The following is a 25,074-nucleotide window of genomic DNA, read 5'->3' as shown; positions in this document are numbered from 1 at the left end:
CAAAGCCTTCGGCACCGCTACCCGGGTGCCTTTAGGTAACTAAAGGAACCGGGGTTGCGGTGCCACCGGCTTGGGCCCGCCATCGCTGCTCGCAGCTATATTTTTAATTACATTTTTAACCCAGCATTTGGGTTTGTCCATATTTGACCCAAATTTGGGTTGAAACAACCCAGCATTTTTTAGAGTGAAGGATCATGTGACACTGAAGACTGGAGTAATGATGCTGCTTTAAAATTCAGCTTTGATCATAGGAATACATTAAACCATTGTTTGAAAATGCTAACAATATTTCACAATATACGGAGATGCGTAGGATTAGGGGTGGGATTAGGGATCAGGGGGTGGAGATGGGTAGGATTAGGGGTGGGGTTAGGGATCAGGGGGTGGAGATGGGTAGGATTAGGGGTGGGATTAGGGATCAGGGGGTGGAGATGGGTAGGATTAGGGGTGGGGTTAGGGATCAGGGGGTGGAGATGGGTAGGATTAGGGGTGGGGTTAGGGATCAGGGGGTGGAGATGGGTAGGATTAGGGGTGGGGTTAGGGATCAGGGGGTGGAGATGGGTAGGATTAGGGGTGGGGTTAGGGATCAGGGGGTGGAGATGGGTAGGATTAGGGGTGGGGTTAGGGATCAGGGGGTGGAGATGGGTAGGATTAGGGGTGGGGTTAGGGATCAGGGGGTGGAGATGGGTAGGATTAGGGGTGGGGTTAGGGATCAGGGGGTGGAGATGGGTAGGATTAGGGGTGGGGTTAGGGATCAGGGGGTGGAGATGGGTAGGATTAGGGGTGGGGTTAGGGATCAGGGGGTGGAGATGGGTAGGATTAGGGGTGGGGTTAGGGGTCAGGGGGTGGAGATGCATAGGATTAGGGGTGGGGTTTGGGGTCAGGGGGCGGAGATGCATAGAATTAGGGGTGGGGTTAGGGGTCACGGGGTGGAGATGCTTAGAATTAGGGGTGGGGTTAGGGGTAAGGGGCGGAGATGCGTAGGTTTAAGGGTGGGTTTAGGGTTCAGGGGTTAGAGATGCGTAGGATTAGGGGTGGGGTTAGGGATCAGGGGGTGGAGATGGGTAGGATTAGGGGTGGGGTTAGGGATCAGTGGGTGGAGATGCGTAGGATTAGGGGTGGGGTTATGGGTCAGTGGCTGGAGATGCGTAGGATTAGGGGTGGGGTTAGGGGTCAGTGGCTGGAGATGCGTAGGATTAGGGGTGGGGTTAGGGTTCAGTGGCTGGAGATGCGTAGGATTAGGGGTGGGGTTAGGGGTCAGGGGGCGGAGATGCCTTGGATCAGGGGTGGAGTTAGGGGTCAGGGGGCGGAGATGGGTAGGTTTAGGTATTTGTAAGGTGGGAAGAGTTGGATCTGGATCAAGAGATCCAGATTTTTTTTTTTTTTTTTTTTTTTACCTTTAGACTAAATATTAACAAAAATACTCTGTTGTCTAGATCTGGATTTCTTGTTCTGCAGTGAGGACCATCTCTATTTTAATTTTTTTTTAAAATGAAGCCTTGGTTACAAGAAGACATTAAAAATAGTAAAGTTTCTAAACTTTTGACCGATAATGTATATTCTTTTTTGAAATTAATGTCAGGATTCTTTTGGTTAACTGAAATTAAAAATTACAGCATTCATTTGAAATATTTTTTTGTAACATAACAAAATGTCTTTACTGTCACTTTTGATCAATTTAATGTGTCTTTCCTGAAAAAAATGATACATTTCTATTAAAAAAAAACAAACAAGTTTTTGAATGGTGTATGTCCCACCACAACTTCCTGTTTCAATTCTAAATAACGCGAAAATAAAAGTCCACTCATTAAGAACTAAAATGCTGAAGAGAAATGTGGAGTCCAAACAGTGATGTTGACATGCATAGTATTGGTTTTCAATACTCAATGCAAGAGACACTGCGGAGACGTCAGGTGATTTCAGATGACACGTTAACTCCATTCGGGACTCTGTGTGAATGGCAGACACAGCACGAACGAAACCAAATACCATCTTTCGACCTACCCCAGTGAAGCAGCCTTTACAGCCTGATGTATCATGGAAATTTGGGGCCTTTAACATTTGGAACAGGAAACATTGGAATTCATAATTGAATATTTCTATTTTCAAAGCTTTTTGAGAAGGTGGGTGGTTTATGGGGCTGCTTCTGATGTCTTTCCGCACCTGAAAAGTTCAGATTATGTGAAGCAGATAATTATGTCCGCAGATGTAGCTGCCCTCCCTGGAATTCTTCCCGCTTCTCGGATTTCACCACCATGTCAATGAACCCCAGTGTGGACACACACACACACACACACACAACTGCCCGCACACCAAACCAAACTCACAAAACAAGCCATGAAACAATCCATCACAAGAAATATTGTTCTGCGATAAGCAGTACGTACATCATTTCAGAATTATGAACTTAATAAAAGAATTATTCATTATTATTCAAGAATTATTGATTCTTTAAACTCTTTAGAACAGCAGCAAAAATATTACATTAAAGGGTTAATTCATCCAAAAATACAAATTCTGTCAACATTTTCTCACCCTCAAGTTGTTCCAAAACCTGTAAGAGTTTCTTTCTTCTGTTCAACACAAAAGAAGATATTTTGAAGTATGTTGGTAACCAAACATTTGATGGACCCCATTGACTTCCATAGTAGGAAAAGAAAATACTATGGAAGTCAATGGGGTCCATCAACTGTTTGGTTTCCAACATTCTTTATAATATCTTCTTTTGTGTTAAACAGAAGAAAGAAACTCTTACAGGTTAGGAACTACTTGAGAATGAGTCAACAATGACAACATTTTTATTTTCGGTTGAACTGTCACTTTAAGATAGTAAATCCTGACATAAGAAAAGCCATCAGGAATTTGAAAGTTTTTTTTTGTTTTGTTTTACCGTTAAACAAAATATTAACAAAAATACTCTGTTGACTATTATATTTGACGCATCCAGATTTTATGGCTCATATAATGTGTGATAGTAGAATATGGAAGTTACACACGGTAAGTTTCATTCAGAGGCCCAAACTGAGTGCAGTTGCTCATATTTATATGGCCAAAAAGTAAGATGAGATTATCATGTAAATCATTCAATCAAATCTTTATAACTGTATGGCAGACTACTTACATAAAATGCATATGATTATCAGTTGTCACACAATATATCTCCCAATACTGTCTTAGAAAGATGATATTTAAATGCTTAGTTGATAAAAACTCTTAACGGTGGGGGACAAAACGTATAATGCAATACAAACAATGACAAAGACAAACGAATAAGTATCCCTTAAAAGCCATATGTTATATATTTAACAAATGATGTATGAATAATCAAGTAAACCTTATGTTGCTTTATAAAAATCAGTAAAGATTTCACAGAACAATTGACAATAACCCAGAGCTGAAGCGTTTGTTGAGTTACATTAAAGGATTAGTTCACTTTTGAAAAAATTTCTGCTGATAATTTACTCTCCCCCATGTCATCCAAGATGTCCATGTCTTTCTTTCCTCAGTCGAAAAGAAATTTAGGTTTTTGATAAAAACATTCCAGGATTTTTCTCCATATAATGGACTTCAATGGGAACCGGATGGTTCAAGGTCCAAACGACAGTTAATAACAGTTTCAGATGCAGCTTCAAATGTCTTTAAACGACACCAGACGATGAATAAGGGTCTTATCATGCGAAACGATCGGTTATTTCAAAACTTATTCCAAAAATGTAACTTTTCGAAGGACAAATGCTAGCCTTGCTCTATTCTGTGAGGCGCGTTTGCAACGTCACGTAATACGTAATTACGTTCAAAAGGTCACGGGCGACGTAGGCGAAAGTACAGAGTCAGTGTTTACAAGTTGAACGCATAGGTTGAAAGTGAAAACTAACTCAAACGCCGTTTACAAAAAAAAGGAATTAAAAGGAAAAACAACGATGTCGGACGATTTTGATTCTGTACCTCTGGCTACGTCGCCCGTGACCTTTTGAACGTAATTACGTATTACGTGACGTTACAAATGCGCCTCAGAGAATATAGCAAGGCTAGCATTTGTCCTTAGAAAAGTTACATTTTTGGAATAAACTTTGAAATAACCGATCGCTTCGCATGATAAGACCCTTATTCATCGTCTGGTGTCGTTTAAAGACATTTGAAGCTGCATCTGAAACTGTTATTAACACTATCTTTTGGACCTTGAACCATCCGGTTCCCATTGAAGTCCATTATATGGAGAAAAAAAATCCTGGAATGTTTTCATCAAAAACCTAAATTTCTTTTCGACTGAAGAAAGAAAGACATGGACATCTTGGATGACATGGGGGTGAGTAAATTATTAGCAAAAGTTTTTTCAAAAGTGAACTAATCCTTTAAAGGCATTTTACTTAAAAAAAACTATCAATCAGACAACAAAAACATGCCGAAAAATGTGTACAACAGGCTTATCAGTTAAGCCGGCGACACACTGGACGACTGTAAGGCCGATTATAAATGTAATTTGATACATGCTCAAGATTTTGATCATGCTCAAACACACGAGTCGCATTCACAGCCGTGTTTAAAATCTGCTCCAGTCATTGGAAAGGAAACACTCTGTAATGTTCGGTCTTAGAATGTTTCAGCTAGTCTCATATTTACTCATTAGTCAATCATTTTTATTATACTTGTTGTAGTTAGTTTTTTCATAATGCATACAATGCTTATTGTCATAGTCTATTGATTATTTAGTTATTCAGGCAAAGTTAAACTGTAAACCCACAATGATCCAAATAATTAATTGGTTTGAGTAGGGTAAACTTAAATTAAACAAATGAGTATATAGAACTTACTTTTTCTTTTAAGTTCACAATACTGACACATTTTAAGTCATCTGAATTATTAATTGATTTGAGCTTTATGATTTGTTATGTATTTTTTTTTTTTACCTTTATTTTACCAGGAAAGAAGCACATTGAGATTAAAAATCTCTTTTACAAGAGCGTCCTGGCCAAAACTGACAGACACAGCACATTTGAGTGTAACAAATAACATCCAACAATACAAACACATATATGCACACAAGCAACTCAAGTACAATTTCAAAATCAAAATACAGAACTAGCTAAAACATCTACAGCCCGATGTTTCATTCTCTAAATCATTTAAAATTGATTTAAAAGTGTCCAACGAAACCAGTTTCCTCAGTTTCAACGTACTTTGTAAACAATTCCAGGCAGAGGGAGCAGCAAATTTAAATGCCTTTTTCCCAAATTCAGTTCGTACCACTGGAACAGACAGTAAAAATAAGTCCTGTGATCGGAGGCTATAGCTAGAAGGATACTTTTTACAGATATATGTACAAAGATATGATGGTAATAAACCCAGGATGGATTTATAAATAAAAACATGCCAGTGTTTTTGTCTTCGGATGGACAGCGCAGACCAACCAACCCGAGCATACAACACACAATGATGAGTGAGAGTTTTCAGATTTGTTATAAACCTCAGTGCACCATGATAAACAGTGTCTAAAGCATGTAAACATTGTGTAGATGCATGCATATATATAACATCACCATAATCTAGTACCGACAAAAAAGTCGCTGCAACAAGCCTCTTTTTTGCCTCAAAAGAAAGGCAGGACTTAATTCTAAAGTAAAAACCCAATTTCACTTTAAGTCTTTTCACCAGTTGCTGTACATGAGGGCCAAAGGAGAGAGCGTCGTCAAATAAAATACCCAGATACCTGTACTGAGACACAAACTCAATTTTTGAACCTTGGGTCGTAGTAATGGGCAGAAGATTATTTTGAGGGATTGATTTGGATTTTGAAAACAACATGGATTTTGTTTTATCCACATTTAAAACCATTTTCAAGTTGGGTTGTGGAAACCATCAAGGTGAAAAGTAGAGCATGAGCTTAGTTTGAGAACGTTTTTTTATTGCATTCAATCAGCAATTAATATATGCACAATGCTATCAAAACATTGTGTTACAGATTAGCAAGTTAGCATTTACCGAATTAGGTAAGTGTCTACCACTAAAATAAGTTCATATAACATGATAATTTTAAGTATGAGTTAATCACTTAAATATTTCAAGTTGAGAGCAATTACAAATCTGCCAGTTCTACTTAAACTTTGAATTGAAGTGCCTCAATATTTTTGAGTTGTCAACTTTTTCAGGTTTACAGTGTACTTTTAGTTAGTTGAATGTCTGAAGTGGACCATCAACATCAACAACCATAATTTTTACAGTGTATTGAATAGTTTATATAACATTTCTATTCATCTTGGGATTTGTGCTTTAAAAGCTTAAATAAAGCTAAAGCTTAAACTAAGTGTGTTATTCTTGTTCCAACAATTAATTAGACAAATGGTATTTAAATGGGTCACTATTCAGTGATCATTTTTCATATTTGATTATAAAATAGAACCAAATGTGCTGATTTTGTAAAGTTAATATTCATTTTTGCTTTGCGTTCATTGAGGTTTAAAATGTGTAATGTGTAAAAGTCAGTTACAGACTGCGAATGGAATTTTTTCTCTATTAAAAGTTATTGTCTCGTTAGTTTCCTTTTCCCTTTTATACTGCGAGACTCAGAGAGAAACATCTCTTAAATAAGATAGATTATTTGGCAAACTTTACCAGTTCCCTCTATTTATCACTGCAGATTAGACTTGGAGAGATATGAAGGTTGATGTCGTGGCTCGCGTTTATAAATAATAGCATGTAGGGTGTAATGTCTGCTTAGTATCGCACCTGCTACAGACTTTGCCAAGTTAAGGAAAACAGCCAAACTTTTCAGCATAAGATTTTGCATATGCTTTCTTAAAGGGCCAGATCATGTCAAAAATGAAAATGTTGTTCCAAACCTTTTAAGCTTTCTTGCTTCTATAGGATGCAAAATATTTTTTCAAAGATTTTTTTTTTTCATCATGAAAGTCAATGGAGTGCAATGTTGTTTTGAACGCCATTGATTTCAATTGTATTAACAAAAACAGTTCTTGACTTGCACTGAAGGAATAATATCATACAGGTTTGGAATATGATGGAGTAAAGAGAAGAAAATATTCATTTTTGAGTCACCCGCCCCTTTGAGTAAAAAAAAATAAAGCTTTGGTTCAACTTTTCCAATCCAAAAAAAAAAAAAAGTGCGTTTGAGAGCGCAAACTCAAAATTCACAGCTATAATTGGAAGACGAAGCAACGGCTGAAACTGAATAGAACAAAATGTTTTCAGTTCTTTCTTTATCCTTTCTATCAGGTTATATGATACACTGTTATTATTTATTGTCATAATTTCAAATAGCATTTCCAAGAATCATTCATTTATTGTTCAAAAATTGTTCCACTCTCTGCTCCCATCCAGGCCATATTAGGTGAAAAAAAAGTGTGATGGGATGCTGTTATTCATCTTTGCTTTAAAGACAGAGTGGAAAATATTTCAGGAAAGCTGGTAGTAGTTACTGTGGGGAATTATTCTAAAAATAAGAGACTGCTCCCCCTCTTTTTCAACTTCTGTAGAACCCACCTTGCTCATAACTCAAGCCAAAAGTCTCTTAAACGTCAGCAAATGACAGTTATTTATTCCCCTCTGTGCAGATTCCATGTTATACACACCTTAAGAAAGAGGCCTCCAAGCTTTTGAAGGGTAAAACTCAAAGCGTCCGACTCTGGACTGATACAAAAAATAGCCAAACGTCAACATGACTTCAGCCAAGAGCTTCTGGATTATTTGCGAATCACCTTTTTTTTTTTTTTTTTTTTAATAAAGATCAATATTCTCCCACGATTCTGAACATGCAACTAAACAAAATAACGTAATTTACAAGAGGTTCTGACAAAATGTCAATTGCTGCAGTCCATTCAATTTTTTTCATTTGGAATATATATATATATATATATATATTAGGGGTGTTAAATGATTAATCGCGATTAATTGCATCCAAAATAAAACTTTGTGTTTACATAATATATGTGGGTGCACTGTGTATAATTATTTTGTATATATAAATACACACACATGCATGTATATTTAAGAAAAAAATATTATTTATATATAAAATACTTATATTTATATATAATATAAATTTTATATATAATCTATATACATGAAAATATTTCTATATAAATATATACAAGCATGTGTGTGTATTTATTATATATATATATATATATATATATATATATAAAATAATTATACACAGTGCACCCACATATATTATGTAAACACAAACTTTTATTTTGGATGCGATTAATCGCGATTAATCGTTTGACAGCCCTAATTTTTTTTCAATTGGTTTGAAAGAACGATTCAATAACTCATATACTCATATACTACTGTGACGGGGCGCATAGCTATCGTCACGGCAGCGATACGCTGCCTATCCTTGTACACAAAGACTGTGTGTAATGTGATCCGAATGTTTGTCTAGCACGTTAAAGTTTTTGTTAATCTTTATTCTGTCATAAATTAGCGGTTAATCTAGCCTTTCATAACAAAAACTCATATATCCCGTAGCTTTTGGTGTGCACATCTTTAACAGCTAATACTGCGGGGATTTAAATGCTATAGCTACTTCCATCAATACATATCTTGCTGTTTTCAAGAAAATTATGTCATCTACATCACAGTTATTCAGTTACAATAATCACAGAATACATGTTTTCAATAGGTATCTGTTTATTTAGTTTAAGAGAAACATTGTGTTCACATACCATCTTTGTTGTACTCGCGTCTCTGGTTTGTTTGAGTAAAGGAAAATGTGCCGCTATTGTGGGGTTTAAATGACGCTATGACTTCCGGGTCAAGAGAAAAATTACCCGTAGTTTGAGTTTAATTAATTCGTAGCTGTTAATGTGACTTTTTGCTTGCCAATTGTCAGCTGAAACTGTAGAAATAATATTCTGTAATTTTCTAGTTTTATAGAGGTTGTATTTCATGCTGTTTTTAAGCATTTATGCTGTTGTCATCTGAGTCACCCCTGTATCATAATCATGTGTTGGTATGTTCCAATTCCATGGGTGAACTCAGGTCTATAAAGGCTAGTATTTTCATTCTGTAAAGGGAGCGCGGGGTGAAAGGACATAAGTCTGTCCTTGCTCTAATATACTGACTTGTGTTAAGGTCAATGTTTGAACTGTTGTAAAAGTTTTTTTTTTTAAATGTATTTATTTTGACTCTCATGTCAATTACTTTGTTTATTCAAAAGTATTTTTTTTTGTTGTTAATTTTTTTTTTTTGCTTTTCATTGGCCTTAATTATGGATAAATAAAATCCCATCTATGCAAACTCATCTAACTTCTCCTGAGTGCTACATCTGCTCATGACCATTCAGTCACGACTACCCATAACATTTGGTGGCAGCGGTTTCCGGGTAAACAGTGTCTGAGCAGCACTCGGGGATTCAAGATGGATAATCAAGGCAGTGGTACAGCGCCCCCTAGAGATGGATCGGCTATGAGTACTAGGCCAAAATCTACTGTGTCATCCAAGCATCCTACTCCGGTGGTGGAAGACAGGACAGACCGCTTGGAGAGGATTGTAAAAACTATGGCGGAGTCTCAGCGGCATCAGCAGGACCAGTTGGAGGCAGAGGCGCTTCGGCAAGAACGGAGATGGAAAGGTATGGAGCACCAATTCAAGCAACTGCAGCAACTAGTGAGTGGCGACACAATATTAACACAGTCGATGGGCCAACCACTCGCCGGACGGCAGCAGATGTACCCATCCAGTTCACGCACTACGACAGCCTTTGATCCGCTCAACATGCCATTCCTGGATGTACCAACTCCTCAGCCACATCCAGGTCAGCACCCAGTACCAGGGATGCAGAGCTCCCTTAACTCTACAGCTCTCGGCCTTGCAACACCGATGAACCTCCAACGGGGGTGGAAACCCCCTAGGATGTCCGCGTATGAAGAGGATGAAGATATTGAACACTATTTGACTACCTTCGAAAGACTCGCAGCAGCAAGTCAATGGCCCCAGGAGACTTGGGTATTGTACCTTGTGCCCTTGTTGAATGGTAAGGCCAGATCAGCCTATGTAGCCATGTGCGTTGAAGACAGCCAAGATTACATGAAAGTGAAGCAAGCCATTCTTAACAAGTTCAACATCAGTGCAGAGACTTTCCGCTCCAAGTCTATCAAGGAGGGGGAGACGGCGAAAGAACTTCAAGCCCGGCTAAAGGACCTGATGGAGAAGTGGCTAGTTCCAGAAACCCAAACCAGGGACCAGGTGTGTGACCAAATCGTGTTGGAGCAATTTCTGGGCATGCTGTACCCTGAGTTGCAAGTATGGGTGAAGGAGCGCACCCCGGGGTCGTCGGCGCAAGCAGCAGAGCTGGTGGAGACCTTCATGGCGGCCAGACAAAACAGAAGAGGCTATCATCTGGGTCCACAACAACAGGACTGGAGAAGACCCTACCAAGCAGCCCAGAGAGAACCAGAGAAGACAGTTCCTGGTAGGCCTGCGGGTGGTAACAGTCGTGTGGTTAGACCATCTAATAGTCCCAATGTTAGCCCCACACCAGCAGCAACACATAGAGTACCTATATGTCACGGTTGTGGTCAGCAAGGTCACATTAGGCCCAATTGTACACTGAAGAAAGTGTCTGATTCTAGACTATGTTACCTACCTGGCCCTAGCAAGCACTTATCTTGTGTTTCTTCTGATGTTACTGTCCCTGTGAAGATAAATGGAAAGATGGTACAGGCTTTAGTTGACTCAGGAAGTAGTCAGTCTTTCGTTCTTCAATCTTGTTTGAGGTCTGATTTCCAGCCCGTGGGTAAAGTGAGGGTCCGTTGTGTGCATGGAGATGAGACAGAGCACCAGACCAGTGAGGTTCTCATAGAGATTAATGGCCAAAAATATTTGTTAACCGTAGGGATTTTAGACAAATGCCCTTACCCAGTGATTTTAGGCCAGGATGTGCCAGTTCTTACAGAGCTATTGCAAAGTGTTAACACAGTCAGTGCCTATGTTACAACTAGAGCACAGGCCAAGACCAAAATGGACTCTAATGTGTGGTCAGAGTTACCATTTGAGAATTGTCCGGGTGATAAACCTAAAAAGTCCAAGGCAGAGAAGCGCAGAGCAAAGGTGGCAGGTACATTGGTGCAGGAAAGCCTGTCCTTTCCACAGCTAGAGGACATTGACGCCTTTGTAGACTTCGAGAAGCTTCAACAGGAAGACCCCACACTTAGCTCTTGCTTTTCTTCTGTCAAGACTGATGATGAGGCTAGGGAAGCAATGAGGGAGGGTGACCAGTGTTTTGTTGTTAATAATGGGAAATTGTATCGGGTGAGTACGGACACTGAACAGTTGGTGGTTCCTAAGACTCTGAGAGACAAAGTGTTACACCTAGGTCATAGTAATCCATGGTCAGGACATCTAGGCAGGGAGAAGACTGAAAAGAGAATCCTGCAAAGATTTTATTGGCCAGGTGTTAACAGGGACATAGCAGAGTACTCTAGGTCTTGTCCAGAGTGCAAGTTGTCTGCTCGCTCCAAAAGAGGTTTAAAAGCTCCCCTCATCAGTCTCCCAATTATTGACACGCCTTTTAGTCGAATCGCTATGGATGTAGTTGGTCCCTTGGAGAGGAGTAAGGCAGGGCACCGCTATATCTTAGTAATTTGCGATTACGCAACACGTTACCCTGAAGCATTCCCCCTCAGAAATACTAAAGCAAGGCAAGTGGCCAATAGTTTGATTCAACTTTTCTCCCGTGTTGGTGTCCCCAAAGAAATCTTAACTGATCAGGGAACTAATTTTACCAGCAAGATACTGAGACAGGTCTATTCCCTGTTAGGAATTCGGGGCATTAAAACCACACCCTACCACCCGCAGACCGATGGTATGGTTGAGAGATTCAATCAGACCCTGAAGTCGATGTTGCGGAAGTTTGTGTCTGAATCAGGAGCTGACTGGGACCAGTGGCTTCCATACCTATTGTTTGCCTACAGAGAGGTACCGCAGGCATCCACCGGGTTCTCCCCCTTCGAACTCTTGTTTGGACGGGAAGTGAGAGGCCCACTGGACATTCTCCGAGAGAGTTGGGAGGGGGACGCTCCTCATCAGCCAACCAGCATTGTGAGTTATGTCCTGAAAATGCGAGAGAAGCTGGACCAGCTGAGTTCCAGGGCTCACCAACATCTGGCTCAGGCTCAAACAAGGCAGAAAACGTGGTATGATCAGACAGCACGTAGTCGCACCTTTGTGTCCGGACAGAAAGTGCTGCTACTGTTGCCTTCATCAGAAAGCAGTTTGCTGGCAAAGTGGCAAGGCCCCTTCAAGGTACTTCGCAAGGTCGGTGAGGTTACCTATGAAATCTCAATGCCAGACAGACGTCACTCTAAACAGATCTTCCACGTGAATCTCTTAAAACAATGGATTGATCGACCATCTTCTGTACAAGATCAGCTGTGGGCGCGGACTGTGGAAGAGGAAGAGGAGCCGTTGGAGCAGTATTTTCCGACTGTGGGCGGCGAGTCAACCTACCCCTCTGTTACCCATTTGACAAATGAACAGCAGGAGGACCTAAAGAGAATCATCCCAAGAGGCCTGTTCCGAGACCAGCCAGGGCGAACCGACATCATCACCCATGACATCCGGCTGACTTCTCCAGGTCCTATTCGGCAGACCACCACCAGGGTTCCAGCGCGACTGATCCCCGCGCTGAAGCAGGAGGTGGTGGCGATGCTGGAAATGGGGGTGATTGAGACTTCACATAGTGAGTGGTGCAGTCCTGTGGTCCTGGTGCCAAAAAAGGATGGGGGGCTCCGCTTCTGTGTAGACTTTTCGAAACTGAATAACATATCAGCTTTTGATCCATATCCCATGCCTCGTGTAGACGAGTTGGTGGAGCGCCTGGGAAAGGCTGAGTTCCTCAGCACCTTGGACTTGTGTAAAGGATACTGGCAAGTGCCACTCAACACCCAAGCACGAGAACTGACCGCCTTCAAAACTCCATCAGGATTGTTTCAGTTTAAGGTCATGCCCTTTGGCCTTCATGGAGCTGCAGCAACATTCCAGCGTCTCATGGATGAGGTGCTGAGGGGCGCTGAGGACCATGCCGCTGCTTACATTGATGATGTCATTATTTACAGTTCGTCGTGGGAAGAACATCTTCAACACCTTAGTGATGTCTTCCGAAGGATTCGGCAGGCCGGGTTGGTAGTAAATGCCAGCAAATGCCAACTTGCCAGGTCTGAAGTATGCTACTTGGGATATGTCCTGGGTTGCGGTACTATACGTCCTCAGGTCAGCAAGGTGGAAGCCATACGCAACTCCCAGCCGCCTACAACCAAGAAGGGGGTTAGATCTTTTCTGGGGTTGGTCGGATGGTACCGGCGCTTTATTTCCGACTTTTCAAGCCGAGCAGCTCCCTTGTCAGATCTCACTCGTAAGACCAGTCCCAATAAAGTCGTCTGGACTGCAGAGTGTCAGGCAGCTTTCCACGACCTCAAGGAGAGCATGTGCCACGAACCAGTGTTGCAGAGTCCTGACTTTTCCTTACCCTTCACGGTGCAAACGGACGCTTCTGGCATTGGACTAGGAGCAGTGTTGCTGCAGGGTGAGGGGGAGGACAAAAGACCTATACAGTTTGTGAGCCGCAAACTTTTCCCTCGTGAGACTCGGTACTCCACCATAGAAAAGGAGTGTCTGGCCATCAAGTGGGCGCTGGACACTTTAAAATATTACCTTGTTGGCAAAGAGTTTGTCTTGGAGACAGACCACAGGCCCTTGCAATGGCTACATCGTATGCGTGACTTTAATTCCAGAATCACCCGATGGCACCTGTCCTTGCAGCCATACAGGTTTACAGTGAAGTATAGAACGGGAAAGGATAACGTTATTGCTGACTTTCTTTCACGTCAGGAGATGGACCTAGACGTTCTCTCTTAAGGGGGGGGGGGTGTGTGACGGGGCGCATAGCTATCGTCACGGCAGCGATACGCTGCCTATCCTTGTACACAAAGACTGTGTGTAAATGTGATCCGAATGTTTGTCTAGCACGTTAAAGTTTTTGTTAATCTTTATTCTGTCATAAATTAGCGGTTAATCTAGCCTTTCATAACAAAAACTCATATATCCCGTAGCTTTTGGTGTGCACATCTTTAACAGCTAATACTGCGGGGATTTAAATGCTATATACTTCCATCAATACATATCTTGCTGTTTTCAAGAAAATTATGTCATCTACATCACAGTTATTCAGTTACAATAATCACAGAATACATGTTTTCAATAGGTATCTGTTTATTTAGTTTAAGAGAAACATTGTGTTCACATACCATCTTTGTTGTACTCGCGTCTCTGGTTTGTTTGAGTAAAGGAAAATGTGCCGCTATTGTGGGGTTTAAATGACGCTATGACTTCCGGGTCAAGAGAAAAATTACCCGGAGTTTGAGTTTAATTAATTCGTAGCTATTAATGTGACTTTTTGCTTGCCAATTGTCAGCTGAAACTGTAGAAATAATATTCTGTAATTTTCTAGTTTTATAGAGGTTGTATTTCATGCTGTTTTTAAGCATTTATGCTGTTGTCATCTGAGTCACCCCTGTATCATAATCATGTGTTGGTATGTTCCAATTCCATGGGTGAACTCAGGTCTATAAAGGCTAGTATTTTCATTCTGTAAAGGGAGCGCGGGGTGAAAGGACATAAGTCTGTCCTTGCTCTAATATACTGACTTGTGTTAAGGTCAATGTTTGAACTGTTGTAAAAGTTTTTTTTTTTTAAATGTATTTATTTTGACTCATGTCAATTACTTTGTTTATTCAAAAGTATTTTTTTTTGTTGTTAATTTTTTTTTTTTGCTTTTCATTGGCCTTAATTATGGATAAATAAAATCCCATCTATGCAAACTCATCTAACTTCTCCTGAGTGCTACATCTGCTCATGACCATTCAGTCACGACTACCCATAACAACTACATATATGTTTTTGAATAAATCTCTTTAATGAATGATTCAATGACAAATAAATCTTTTATTAGTGACTCGTCGCCACCTACTGGTGTAACAATGTCATTAATTCAATCTTTATTTGAAGTGTCAAGTTACTTTCAAAGGCTGATTTACTCTATTTTGATCGCTAACATAGACATCAGTGTAAACTTTTACTAATCGAGCAGCTCTACTTAAATCTTCTTATTACAGGTGTTTTCCAGGTCACAGATCACTATTGCTATTGCTCATACTTAAGGTTAGTGTTTTTTGCATTTTAAAAACATTTTATTCAAGCTTCATGCATCCTTTGTTATCAACACTTGAATGTAAGTAACTATAGCAAACTATAACAAATGGAAAATATAGCAACTACAAGTATAACAAACGCACATTTCATTTCACCGGAAGTGAATCAATCAAAACTAAATTTAGCTGGAAAATAACATTCAAGAACCGCTATAAAACCAAACCAATCTCTGTTACCTTAAATTGTATGTTTATCTCTGTAAAGCTGCTTCGAAACAATCTATATTGTTTAAAGCGCTATACACTCAACTAAAGGATTAACACCAGTTCAATTTCTCATTAATATAATTATCTAATCAACCAATCACATGGCAGTTGCTTCAGTGCATTTAGGGGTGTGGTCCTGGTCAAGACAATCTCCTGAACTCCAAACTGAATGTCAGAATGGGAAAGAAAGGTGATTAAGCAATTTTGAGCGTGGCATGGTTGCTGGTGCCAGTCTGAGTATTTCACAATCTGCTCAGTTACTGGGATTTTCACACACAACCATTTCTAGGGTTTACAAATAATGGTGTGAAAAGGGAAAAACATCCAGTATGCGGCAGTCCTGTGGGCGAAAATGCCTTGTTGATGCTAGAGGTCAGAGGGGAATGGGCCGACTGATTCAAGCTGATAGAAGAGCAACTTTGACTGAAATAACCACTCGTTACAACCGAGGTATTCAGCAAAGCATTTGTGAAGCCACAACACACACAACCTTGAGGCGGATGGGCTACAACAGCAGAAGACCCCACCGGGTACCACTCATCTCCACTACAAATAGCAAAAAGAGGCTACAATTTGCAAGAGCTCCCCAAAATTGGACAGTTGAAGACTGGAAAAATGTTGCCTGGTCTGATGAGTCTCGATTTCTGTTGAGACATTCAGATGGTAGAGTCAGAGTTTGGCGTAAACAGAATGAGAACATGGATCCGTCATGCCTTGTTACCACTGTGCAGGCTGGTGGTGGTGGTGTAATGGTGTGGGGGATGTTTTCTTGGCACACTTTAGGCCCCTTAGTGCCAATTGGACATCGTTTAAATGCCACGGGGTATTTTCGTAATATATTCTCATTTTCCACATATTTTCCTGTATATCAGCAATTTCGAATTCGGCACGCTCTACAGCAGCTAAGCACAGAGCGAGTCTATGGAGCGAATGTACAGTGACTGCCAGATTCAAACTGCGTGCTTGTGCTATGGCTGGCGCTGAGCCAAACACAGACGAGCGCAGCGCTTGTCATAGGCTATATCACAACTGTTCAGTGTTTTTAACCACATAATATTTATTTTAGGTTACAGACATTTAAATATATATAATATATTATAGCAAAACAGTACATTTTTAGTTTGTAAAATCTACAATGGTGTCTATGGAAGCAGAAATAACAACCCATTCAAATAATTTGCGACGGTTTTTATTCATATCAGATAGATACTGTGTAAATAATTATAAAGTCAACTCTATTTTTCTCAGCTATTTCATTTCATGTATTTCGGGAGAAACTGATGAATTCCTGCACTGTAATAAATCTAACAGACAGAAATATCTGAACTGCGGCCCAAACACGGCATCCATCTCGCGTTACAGATAAAGATCTTTTTCTTTCTTTTTTTAAAACGACAAACTGACTTACACATTTGAGAATCGGAATATGAGAATGGTAAGCATCATGAAATGGTAAGCAAGTCAATATTTTGACATAAAAGCGCTAAATCTGCAATATAAAGTAAGTATCTTTATACTATATACTTATGCTTATCTTTTAAAATAAGTATACAAACAGCACACTTGAATAAACGTCTTTTTCTTAAGGGTCAACAATGAATTGGCATAGAAACACACAGCTAATACACGTGGACACAGAGGGACAATCACTACTTGGAGACTAGCACAATCTAAATATGTCATAATCTTTTTAAGAGATGAGTCAGTCATCATTTTGGACCGGACATAACTTGCCTGGACACATCAATAATGTCTCTCATCAACAAAGTGGACAAAGCTATTTGACAGACGTCGCATGACCGAATCCCCACATCACCAATCGGTTTAAAACCCCTATCCGATTTCAAGGCCTAAATGTAAATATACAGCGCTGAAAAGTTTACCTTTGGGTTTGCCCCGGGTCACCGGGGGCTCGTTTTACAGGCCTGAATAACAACATGCCTTTTGCCTGCAGAGCGGCAACTCAGAAAAAACAATTACGTCCATTATCAACACATCGCCGACCAATAGAAGGCGAGAGCCGCGACCACAGACAGCTGCCGGGTCGCCTTACGAATCTGAGCCAACATGACTGTCATTGTTATGCCACTGGCCATTATATACCATGATATGTCTGTGGTTGCTTGGCAACACAAGACAGCTGCATTGGCAGGAAGCTCGACATTTCTGTCTCAAAAGTGAGCCGATTACAGAGGGGTTGGAGAGGTCTCTCCACGAAACCGAGGCCGTCCTCTAAGCGAGGTGGAACGGGGATTAAAATTTCGGTTGAACTGCTCACGCCGTTACATAACTCTTTGTGGGCCTGTGCAAACAATGATCTAGGGAAATCATAAAAGGCCTTTGTTTATATCACATGATGAATATTATGGCCTTAGCTGACGACATGCCCTTTCGCTTTAATCTAATTCTGTTCAGCCGTCTGGGACGCAGATTACCACTTTCACTTCTCAGCTGCCGAAAGCTCACACGCGAAACATGGAAGACACCGATGAGGGTGCAAACAATGCGCCCGCACGAAAAAAGCAGCGTGACTGTGTTGAGTAAGTCGGGTTATTAATTGCTGGATTGTGTGTGAGGGTGTCTCGGCTTTGAGTGGTAACCATGTTTAGAGACCAGCTGCCCACCTAAACAAGCCTCTCATGGCACGTCTGGTGGTCTGAAGCACCACGACGCCCCTTCGATGACATTATTAGCCGTTAATGAACATTTTATCACACCAGAAATCCAAAAAGCGGTATGTTTGCACCATGAATGAGTAAAGGTGGCAGCTGTTTACCACTAGTGTTGTTGGCCAACGTTATTACCAGTGTTGGGGGTAATGTGAGTTCAAGTCTTCAAGTCACCAGTAAACAAAATATCTGAGTTACTTATTCAAAAAAGTACATTGTTTTCCAGTGTTGTAGTACTCGAGACTCGGACTCGTCTCGGACTCGGTCTCGAGACCATATTTTAATGGTCTTGGTCTTGTCATGGACTCGTGTGCATTTGGACTCGGAATTGACTCGTATTCGAACATTTTTTTTTTTTTTTAGGACTCTGACTTATTCCCGAGTCCACTCGTGTTCAATTCAAAATATTTTTCATGATTATTAATGTATGTTAATAAAATATTTCTTTAAATTGATTGACACGCCCAGTGATTGGTGATTTTCTAGTGCGCAACTGCGCATGACAAATTGTAATAAAATTACTTTTAACACCACCTACTATGTGGCATTTTTACCCTAAACTGATCATATTTTTTAAACTCTAAGTAAATTCAGTAAAAAAAAAAAAAAAAAAAAAAGGATTTCTCTAAGTAAATAAAAGTAAATTAGGTAATCAACCCTCACTGGTCTCGGTCTCGACTTGGACTCGACCGTCTCTGGTCTCGGACTCGACTCGGACTCGACTCTCTATGGTCTCGGTCTAGACTCGGACTCGAGTGAGGTGGTCTCGACTACAACACTGTTGTTTTCCCACGTATCGACTGATAGCTCTAATTTCCCAATGTTGAGAGAAATGGGGAGCAATCGCACTTTACTAATGCAGGGGCTCAAGACCGGCATGTATAGCACTGAAAGGTCCTTTACCTTGGTACACTCTTAGAAGAAATGGTTCTATTTAGAACCAGAAATGGTTCCATCCCCCGCTTCATATATGGAACTCCAAAATGGTTCTACTGTATATAGAACCATTTTTTGGGGGGTAAAAGGTTCTATTGGCCAAGTATGGAACCCCAGGGTTCTATATAGAACCCAGAGGAACCCTTTTTTAAGAGTGTATAGAACCTTTTAGGGGTTCCAAATACGTTGCGCTGATAGAACCTTTTAAGGTTCTATATAGAACCTTTTCTTCTAAGAGTGTAAAATAGAGCAAGCCCAGTCCAGGTGAGAAAAAGTAGCTCAAGAATCATTTCATTTATTGTTCAAAGTTGATGTTCTGTGTCAATTGCAAATGTTTCATTTTTTTTTTTTTTAGTCAACTCATGGATCTAGGACAGCCATTTTATAGGAACTCCTTCATCCCAAAGTGATTGACGAAGTGTTGTAGTGATGGTTAGTGACAGGACCTCCTATCTTAACACAGGTCTTCCCGAGGAGCCATGGGGCTCTCCGTCCCCCTCTTGACCCTACAGATTCTTAGAATACCACATGGTCAATTCTAGGAAGAGTCGCGGTGGTTTCAAACTTCCTCCACATGTCAATAATGAGACATGCATCTGGGAAGCTTGAATTTTACAGCTTTTTCCAGCTCAAGGCATTGACGCTGTGCTGTACTGGAGGTCGATGGCGGTTCTGGTTTCTGCTGTGTGGTTGAATCGTCTGGCCGGACGTTAAGTAAGGGATAATGTACATCAAACCGGTTGTTATCTCAGAATGAACATCGACATGGTGATCAAAGCAGAGGCTACGATACTGGCAGGCATAATATTAAATAATATAAAAATTGTAATATTTTATTAGCTCACCAAAAGCAAAACTTTTTCAATGGATGTTATTGTGGAGTAACGTACCGCTGGATGGTGCAATTGACCAATCAGAATCAAGTATTCCACAGAGCCGTGTAATAATTGATCATATCAGCAACCGATGAGATTTATTAGGGGTGTAACAATATATTGTGTCACAATACTTTATATGACAATATGTATTGTGTTTAGTTCACACAAAATAATAATTACTGTGTGAGAAAACAAGTTTTATTGTCAGTACTACATTAAAGGGATACTCCACTATTTTTGGAAATAGGTTCATTTTACCACTCCCCCAGAGTTAAACAGTTGAGTTTTACTGTTTTCAAATGCAATCAGCCGATTTTCTGCTATTTAGAAGAATATCAGTAACCAGACAGTTTCTGGTCTCATTGACTTCCATAGTAGGAAAAAAAATATACTATGGAAGTCAATGAGACCAGAAACTGTCTGGTTACTGACATTCTTCTAAATAGCAGAAAATCGCCTGAATGGATTCGAAAACGGTGAAACTCAACTGTTTAACTCTGGGGGAGTGGTAAAATGAGCCTATTTCCAAAAAAAGTGGAGTATCCCTTTAAAGTGCTATATTTGTTGAATACTGTATAATGTAGTGCATATAATGTGGGTTCTGATAACGCCAAATGTCTAATGTTACCAGTAAAAAGTGGCCTAAATTACTATAAATATATCTAGTCATAATCATCTTCAGAATCATGAATATGTTTGTTCTGGTGTCTCTATTGTCCAAGTCCAAGCCTGTTCATTTACACCCATATTGTAATACCAAATTTAGCATTTAATCAAAAGAACATTTTAGCATATGTCTTGGAGAATCGCAATAATGTTGTATGGCGAGTTCAGTATCTTGATATGTATCGAATTGTGACATGAGGGTATCGTTACACCCCTATGATTTATGTTTCACAATCCTTAAAACACAAAACATGGTTAAAATTTAAAAAAAAACTTTTGTTGATAATTTACTTACACCCATGTCATCCAAGATGTCCATGTCTTTCTCTCTTCAGTCGAAAAGAAATTAAGGTTTTTGATGAAAAAATTCCAGGATTTTCTCCATATAATGGACTTCATTGGGAACCAAACTGTTCAAGGTCCAAAAGACATTTTCAGTGCAAACTGCAAACTGTTCAAAGGGCTTTAAACGTTTTCAGACGATGAATAAGGGTCTTATCAAGTGAAACGATCGCTCGTTTAAAAAATAAATAAAAAAGTTTAAGTTTTATAAGCTCAAATGGTCGCCTTGCTCTGTTCTGTGATGCACGTTCGTGACTCTCCTGTTCGAACTCGTTTATTAAAACGAACAAATCTTTTTTTGTGTCATTTGGGTCATTCAACGAACGAAATGAATGAGTTGACTCTGGAAAAGATTTGTTAATTTTGATGAATGAGTTCGAACAGGAGAGTCACGCACGCAAATCACAGAACAGAGCAAGGCAACCATTTGAGCATATAAAACTTAAACTTTGTTTTTTTTTTTTTAAATGAGTGATTGTTTTGCTTGATAAGACCCTTATTCATCGTCTGGAATCGTTTAAAGCCCTTTTGAACAGTTTGCACTAAAACTGTCTTTTGGACCTTGAACCGTTTGGTTCCCATTGAAGTCCATTATATGGAGAAAAATCCTGGAATGTTTTCATCAAAAACCTTAATTTCTTTTCGACTGAAGAAAGAAAGACGTGGACATCTTGGATGACATGGGGGTGAGTAAATTATCAGCAAAAGTTTTTTTAAAATTGAACTACTCCTTTAATTTCGAGACACTCTGACAGTTTAAATGAGTTCAGTGAAGGATTCATTGAACTGATTCAAACCCATAACTTATGAGCAGTTTTTCATAAAAGTGATTTCCATCACAAACCCGAGTACACCATAACTTACACTATAAAAAAATAATAATACAGTTTGCTACGGAATTATTTTTTAGATTTAAAAGCATGCTCAATAATTTTGCCAAATAAGGATCAAGAATTATTAAATATACTGAAAAGCGCCATATAGGACGCTTTTGCAAAAGCGTAAATATCCAACGCACATGGCACCCTTTAACGTCTAATGAGACGCTTCGGTTAATGGTTAAGTTTAGGTATGGTGTAGGGTAAGGGTTAGACCACTAGGGGGCGCCTTCTGCCCAAATATATCTGCGTCTCATTTCACGTTAAAGGGTGCCATGTGCGTTGGATATTTACGCTTTTGCAAAAGCGTCTTATATGGCGCTTTGGGATGAGAACGGGCTCGAATGAGTATGAAAATGTGTTTATTATTGTTATAAATATGAATAATTATTATTCATATTTATTCATATTTTTCTGAAACTTCACATTGTTGTGACAGTACTTTTTTGGTGTGAAATAAATATACAAAGCTAAAATGTAAAATATGTGGAATAATGCTTGAATTCACTGCATCTGTCTGTAAACGTCCTCCACCCTGCCTCCAATCAAAATAACAGCCAGACATAAACACAATGGTTATTTAAATCTGCCTCTGAGATTGTTTGCTTAATTAACTCTCCATATAAACATCAGACATCTGCTGACAAATACCAATGGGTTCAGACTTAAATCCGCTGTCCTTTGTTTTGCAATCTTTCACCAAGCAGAAGTAACCATCCGTATTGTGTTACGCTCTATGTACAGTAGGTCCGCGCGATCTCAGGCCCGAGGCTGTTTTGAATTGTGTACATAGTCCTGAGTAAATACATGTTTGCTCTGGTCAACAATGTGTGCAATTACAGGGTGGCCAAATTTGGCTGAAGAGGTTAATGACGCAGAGCTCCTCTTTGCTTACCTGAGGATCCCAGGAAGTAGCGCTCTAAAACTGATCCGAAGCCAGAAGGGTTGTCCCTAAGATCGCTGACTGTGAAAGGCTGCATGGAAATGTTGGCATCGTTTATGGGCCAGTTGAGCGCATGGACACTGGCTCCTCCGTACCACGAAATATTCACCATGGAAAAACAGTCCTGAGAGAGAGAGAGAGGATAACTATCCTTAAAATGTATCATGGTCCATCTTTATACCAAAGCTTGATGACTTATTGCATGTGAAAGTGCCAATACATTTACTGATCGAGTTCCTGCATGCATATGGACATGCATATCTAGCTAAGAAGCTTTAGGCTCTCATAACACATAAAAACAGGTGCAGAACATCTAAAAGTCAAAGGATTGGACTGAAGAATGTGTTCTTGGGCTTAAATCTGAAATAACTCATGCCAGAGCATTACAGAGGGATGAAAATGAAGGGATTAAACTGGGAAACTTCCGAACAGCTTTAGGTTTGCTGAACAAAGAAAGTCATTGTCTTGTCGGATATCTGTGAAATGTATGTAACATTGTACTTTATCTTTGTGGCCGCTTCAGTGCGGTGAACTTTAAACCCTGCTTCATTAATCGCGACTAATCACATCTAACAAAAAAGTTTGTGTTTATATGCGTATGTGTTTGTATATGTATGTACACAGACATTATTTGACAGCATGAATAAAAAAAGATGAATGCTGCAAGTAAACAGAATATTCACATTTTATCTATATTCTTTATCAACACTGGGAAACAAGAAACCACTTAATAATTATTTATAAATATGTTATTTTAACATAAGCCTAATTGTGGAGGATAAAGCAATTTTGAGAATGGATGGATTAGCTTTATGTTTTAGTTGGTAATAAATTTGGAATATTTTAGTATCCACAAGTCAAGGCGTGTATTTTCATTGGACAATTTCGCCGGAGGTAACCATAGCAACTATAGCGATAGCGATAATCTAATACATAGTGATGATTTATTTTATTAGTTTTTTTATTTGAATATTAAAAATTTTTCACAAAAATGTGGTGTTTTTTTATCAGACTTTAAATTGACGTTTAGCTATAAGTTTGGTTTCGTGCGAGAAATTTCGTATCGAACTTTTAAAAAGCCAAAAAAAAAACCTACCCGAAAATCACTACACAAGGACAACTCTCAGTTTTACAGTTTTACGTGGTTTTTGGTTCGCTAGTTTTTACATATTTTTCAGTAAAAGTAAAATATTAAGTCTTCAAATCAGATGAAGAAGGTGTGGGGGAAACAAATACGATTTGTTTTTGAAAAATAACCCTAAGCTATTTTTGTGGGACTTAAAAACGGATTTTCAAAGACACCCGGTTCTATAAAAAAAAACACTATTTTGATTCTGTAACAACCTATATTTTCAAGAGTAAAGTTCCAATGATATTTTACCTTCAGATCCACATGGCAGTGAATTGGAGTCCAAGTTACACTATAGCACTCAGTATCCGAGTCCTCTTCCGATTCCAAAGATATCTTCACCTCTGCGACCGAATCCCAAGTGTAGCAGAACTCGGTTTTGTTAAGCCAGCACATGTTCCTCACGAACGGAACCTCAATATCAGTGTTCCCCACGTTCTCCACGTCTATCTCCGCAAAAGTCTTGTCCTCAGTCAGTGTCTGTATGACCAGAGTTTGCGTCCGTCTCTCCCAAATGAGCCCACTAAAGCTCCCCTTAAGGATCCAGTTCTTGTTGGGCTGATCCACAACTTGCCAATAAATGATCCCAATTGTCATGACAAAAAAAATAGCAACTCCCAAGCATGCAATAGCTCCTTTCCAGGTCTCGTTCATCTCTTTCAACCCCGTGTCCCATGTCACCTCTGGGATTGGACTTGGGTTCCTGTTGCGAGTGTGTGGCATGGTGATTTCAGAAATAAATAAAAAACAAATCTAATCGAAAGTGATGATAAAAAGTGACAACCTCGCTGCTAAAACATGCAGAATCGTCATCATGTCCCGGTCCTTCACGGTAACGCGTTCGATTGTCTGTGAATGTGACTTTTCGGAATTTGATCTAATTGCGTTGTTGCGCGCACCGGCCGCCGGTCATCAACGGATCAAGTTCTCCAAACAGAATCATTTCAGAATTAATCAGAAATTTAACGCATGCTGCTTCTAGTGCAAAAGAAAGTTTAAAGCATTGATCGCAGAAGAGTGAGCAGCCTTACCCGGGTTTGGCAGCAATGCCTACAAATAGCACCTCAGCGGCTTATTTGCTTGGCCGGCACTTTTGCGCGCTGGTGTGACGTAACTCCATACTGCTTCTTCAGAAAGGTAAAAGAGAAAGTGATTAGGCGAGCTTTGCGATTAGCGGGGCCCCTGATCAGGGGCCGGACAGA

The 25,074-nt window shown here is 39.8% G+C and overlaps 1 protein-coding gene across 1 annotated transcript in view; it reads right to left on the bottom strand.

The window, feature by feature from the left end:
* LOC120473328 (SITS-binding protein) overlaps window positions 1-25,074 on the bottom strand; it is a 75,543-nt gene extending 50,469 nt beyond the window's left edge. Inside the window, exons 1-2 of the mRNA XM_039663114.2 lie at window positions 24,125-25,074; window positions 22,696-22,867 (exon numbers count right to left, since the gene is read on the bottom strand). Of these exons, the coding sequence (XP_039519048.2) occupies window positions 22,696-22,867; window positions 24,125-24,595 (643 nt within the window). The 5' untranslated portion in view covers window positions 24,596-25,074. The remainder of the gene's footprint in view (window positions 1-22,695; window positions 22,868-24,124) is intronic.

This window comes from Pimephales promelas, chromosome 25, assembly GCF_988280905.1.
Source record: "Pimephales promelas chromosome 25, fPimPro1.hap1.1, whole genome shotgun sequence".
Classification (NCBI taxonomy): Eukaryota; Metazoa; Chordata; class Actinopteri; order Cypriniformes; family Leuciscidae; genus Pimephales; species Pimephales promelas.
This window is presented reverse-complemented; position numbering and strand designations above follow the sequence as displayed.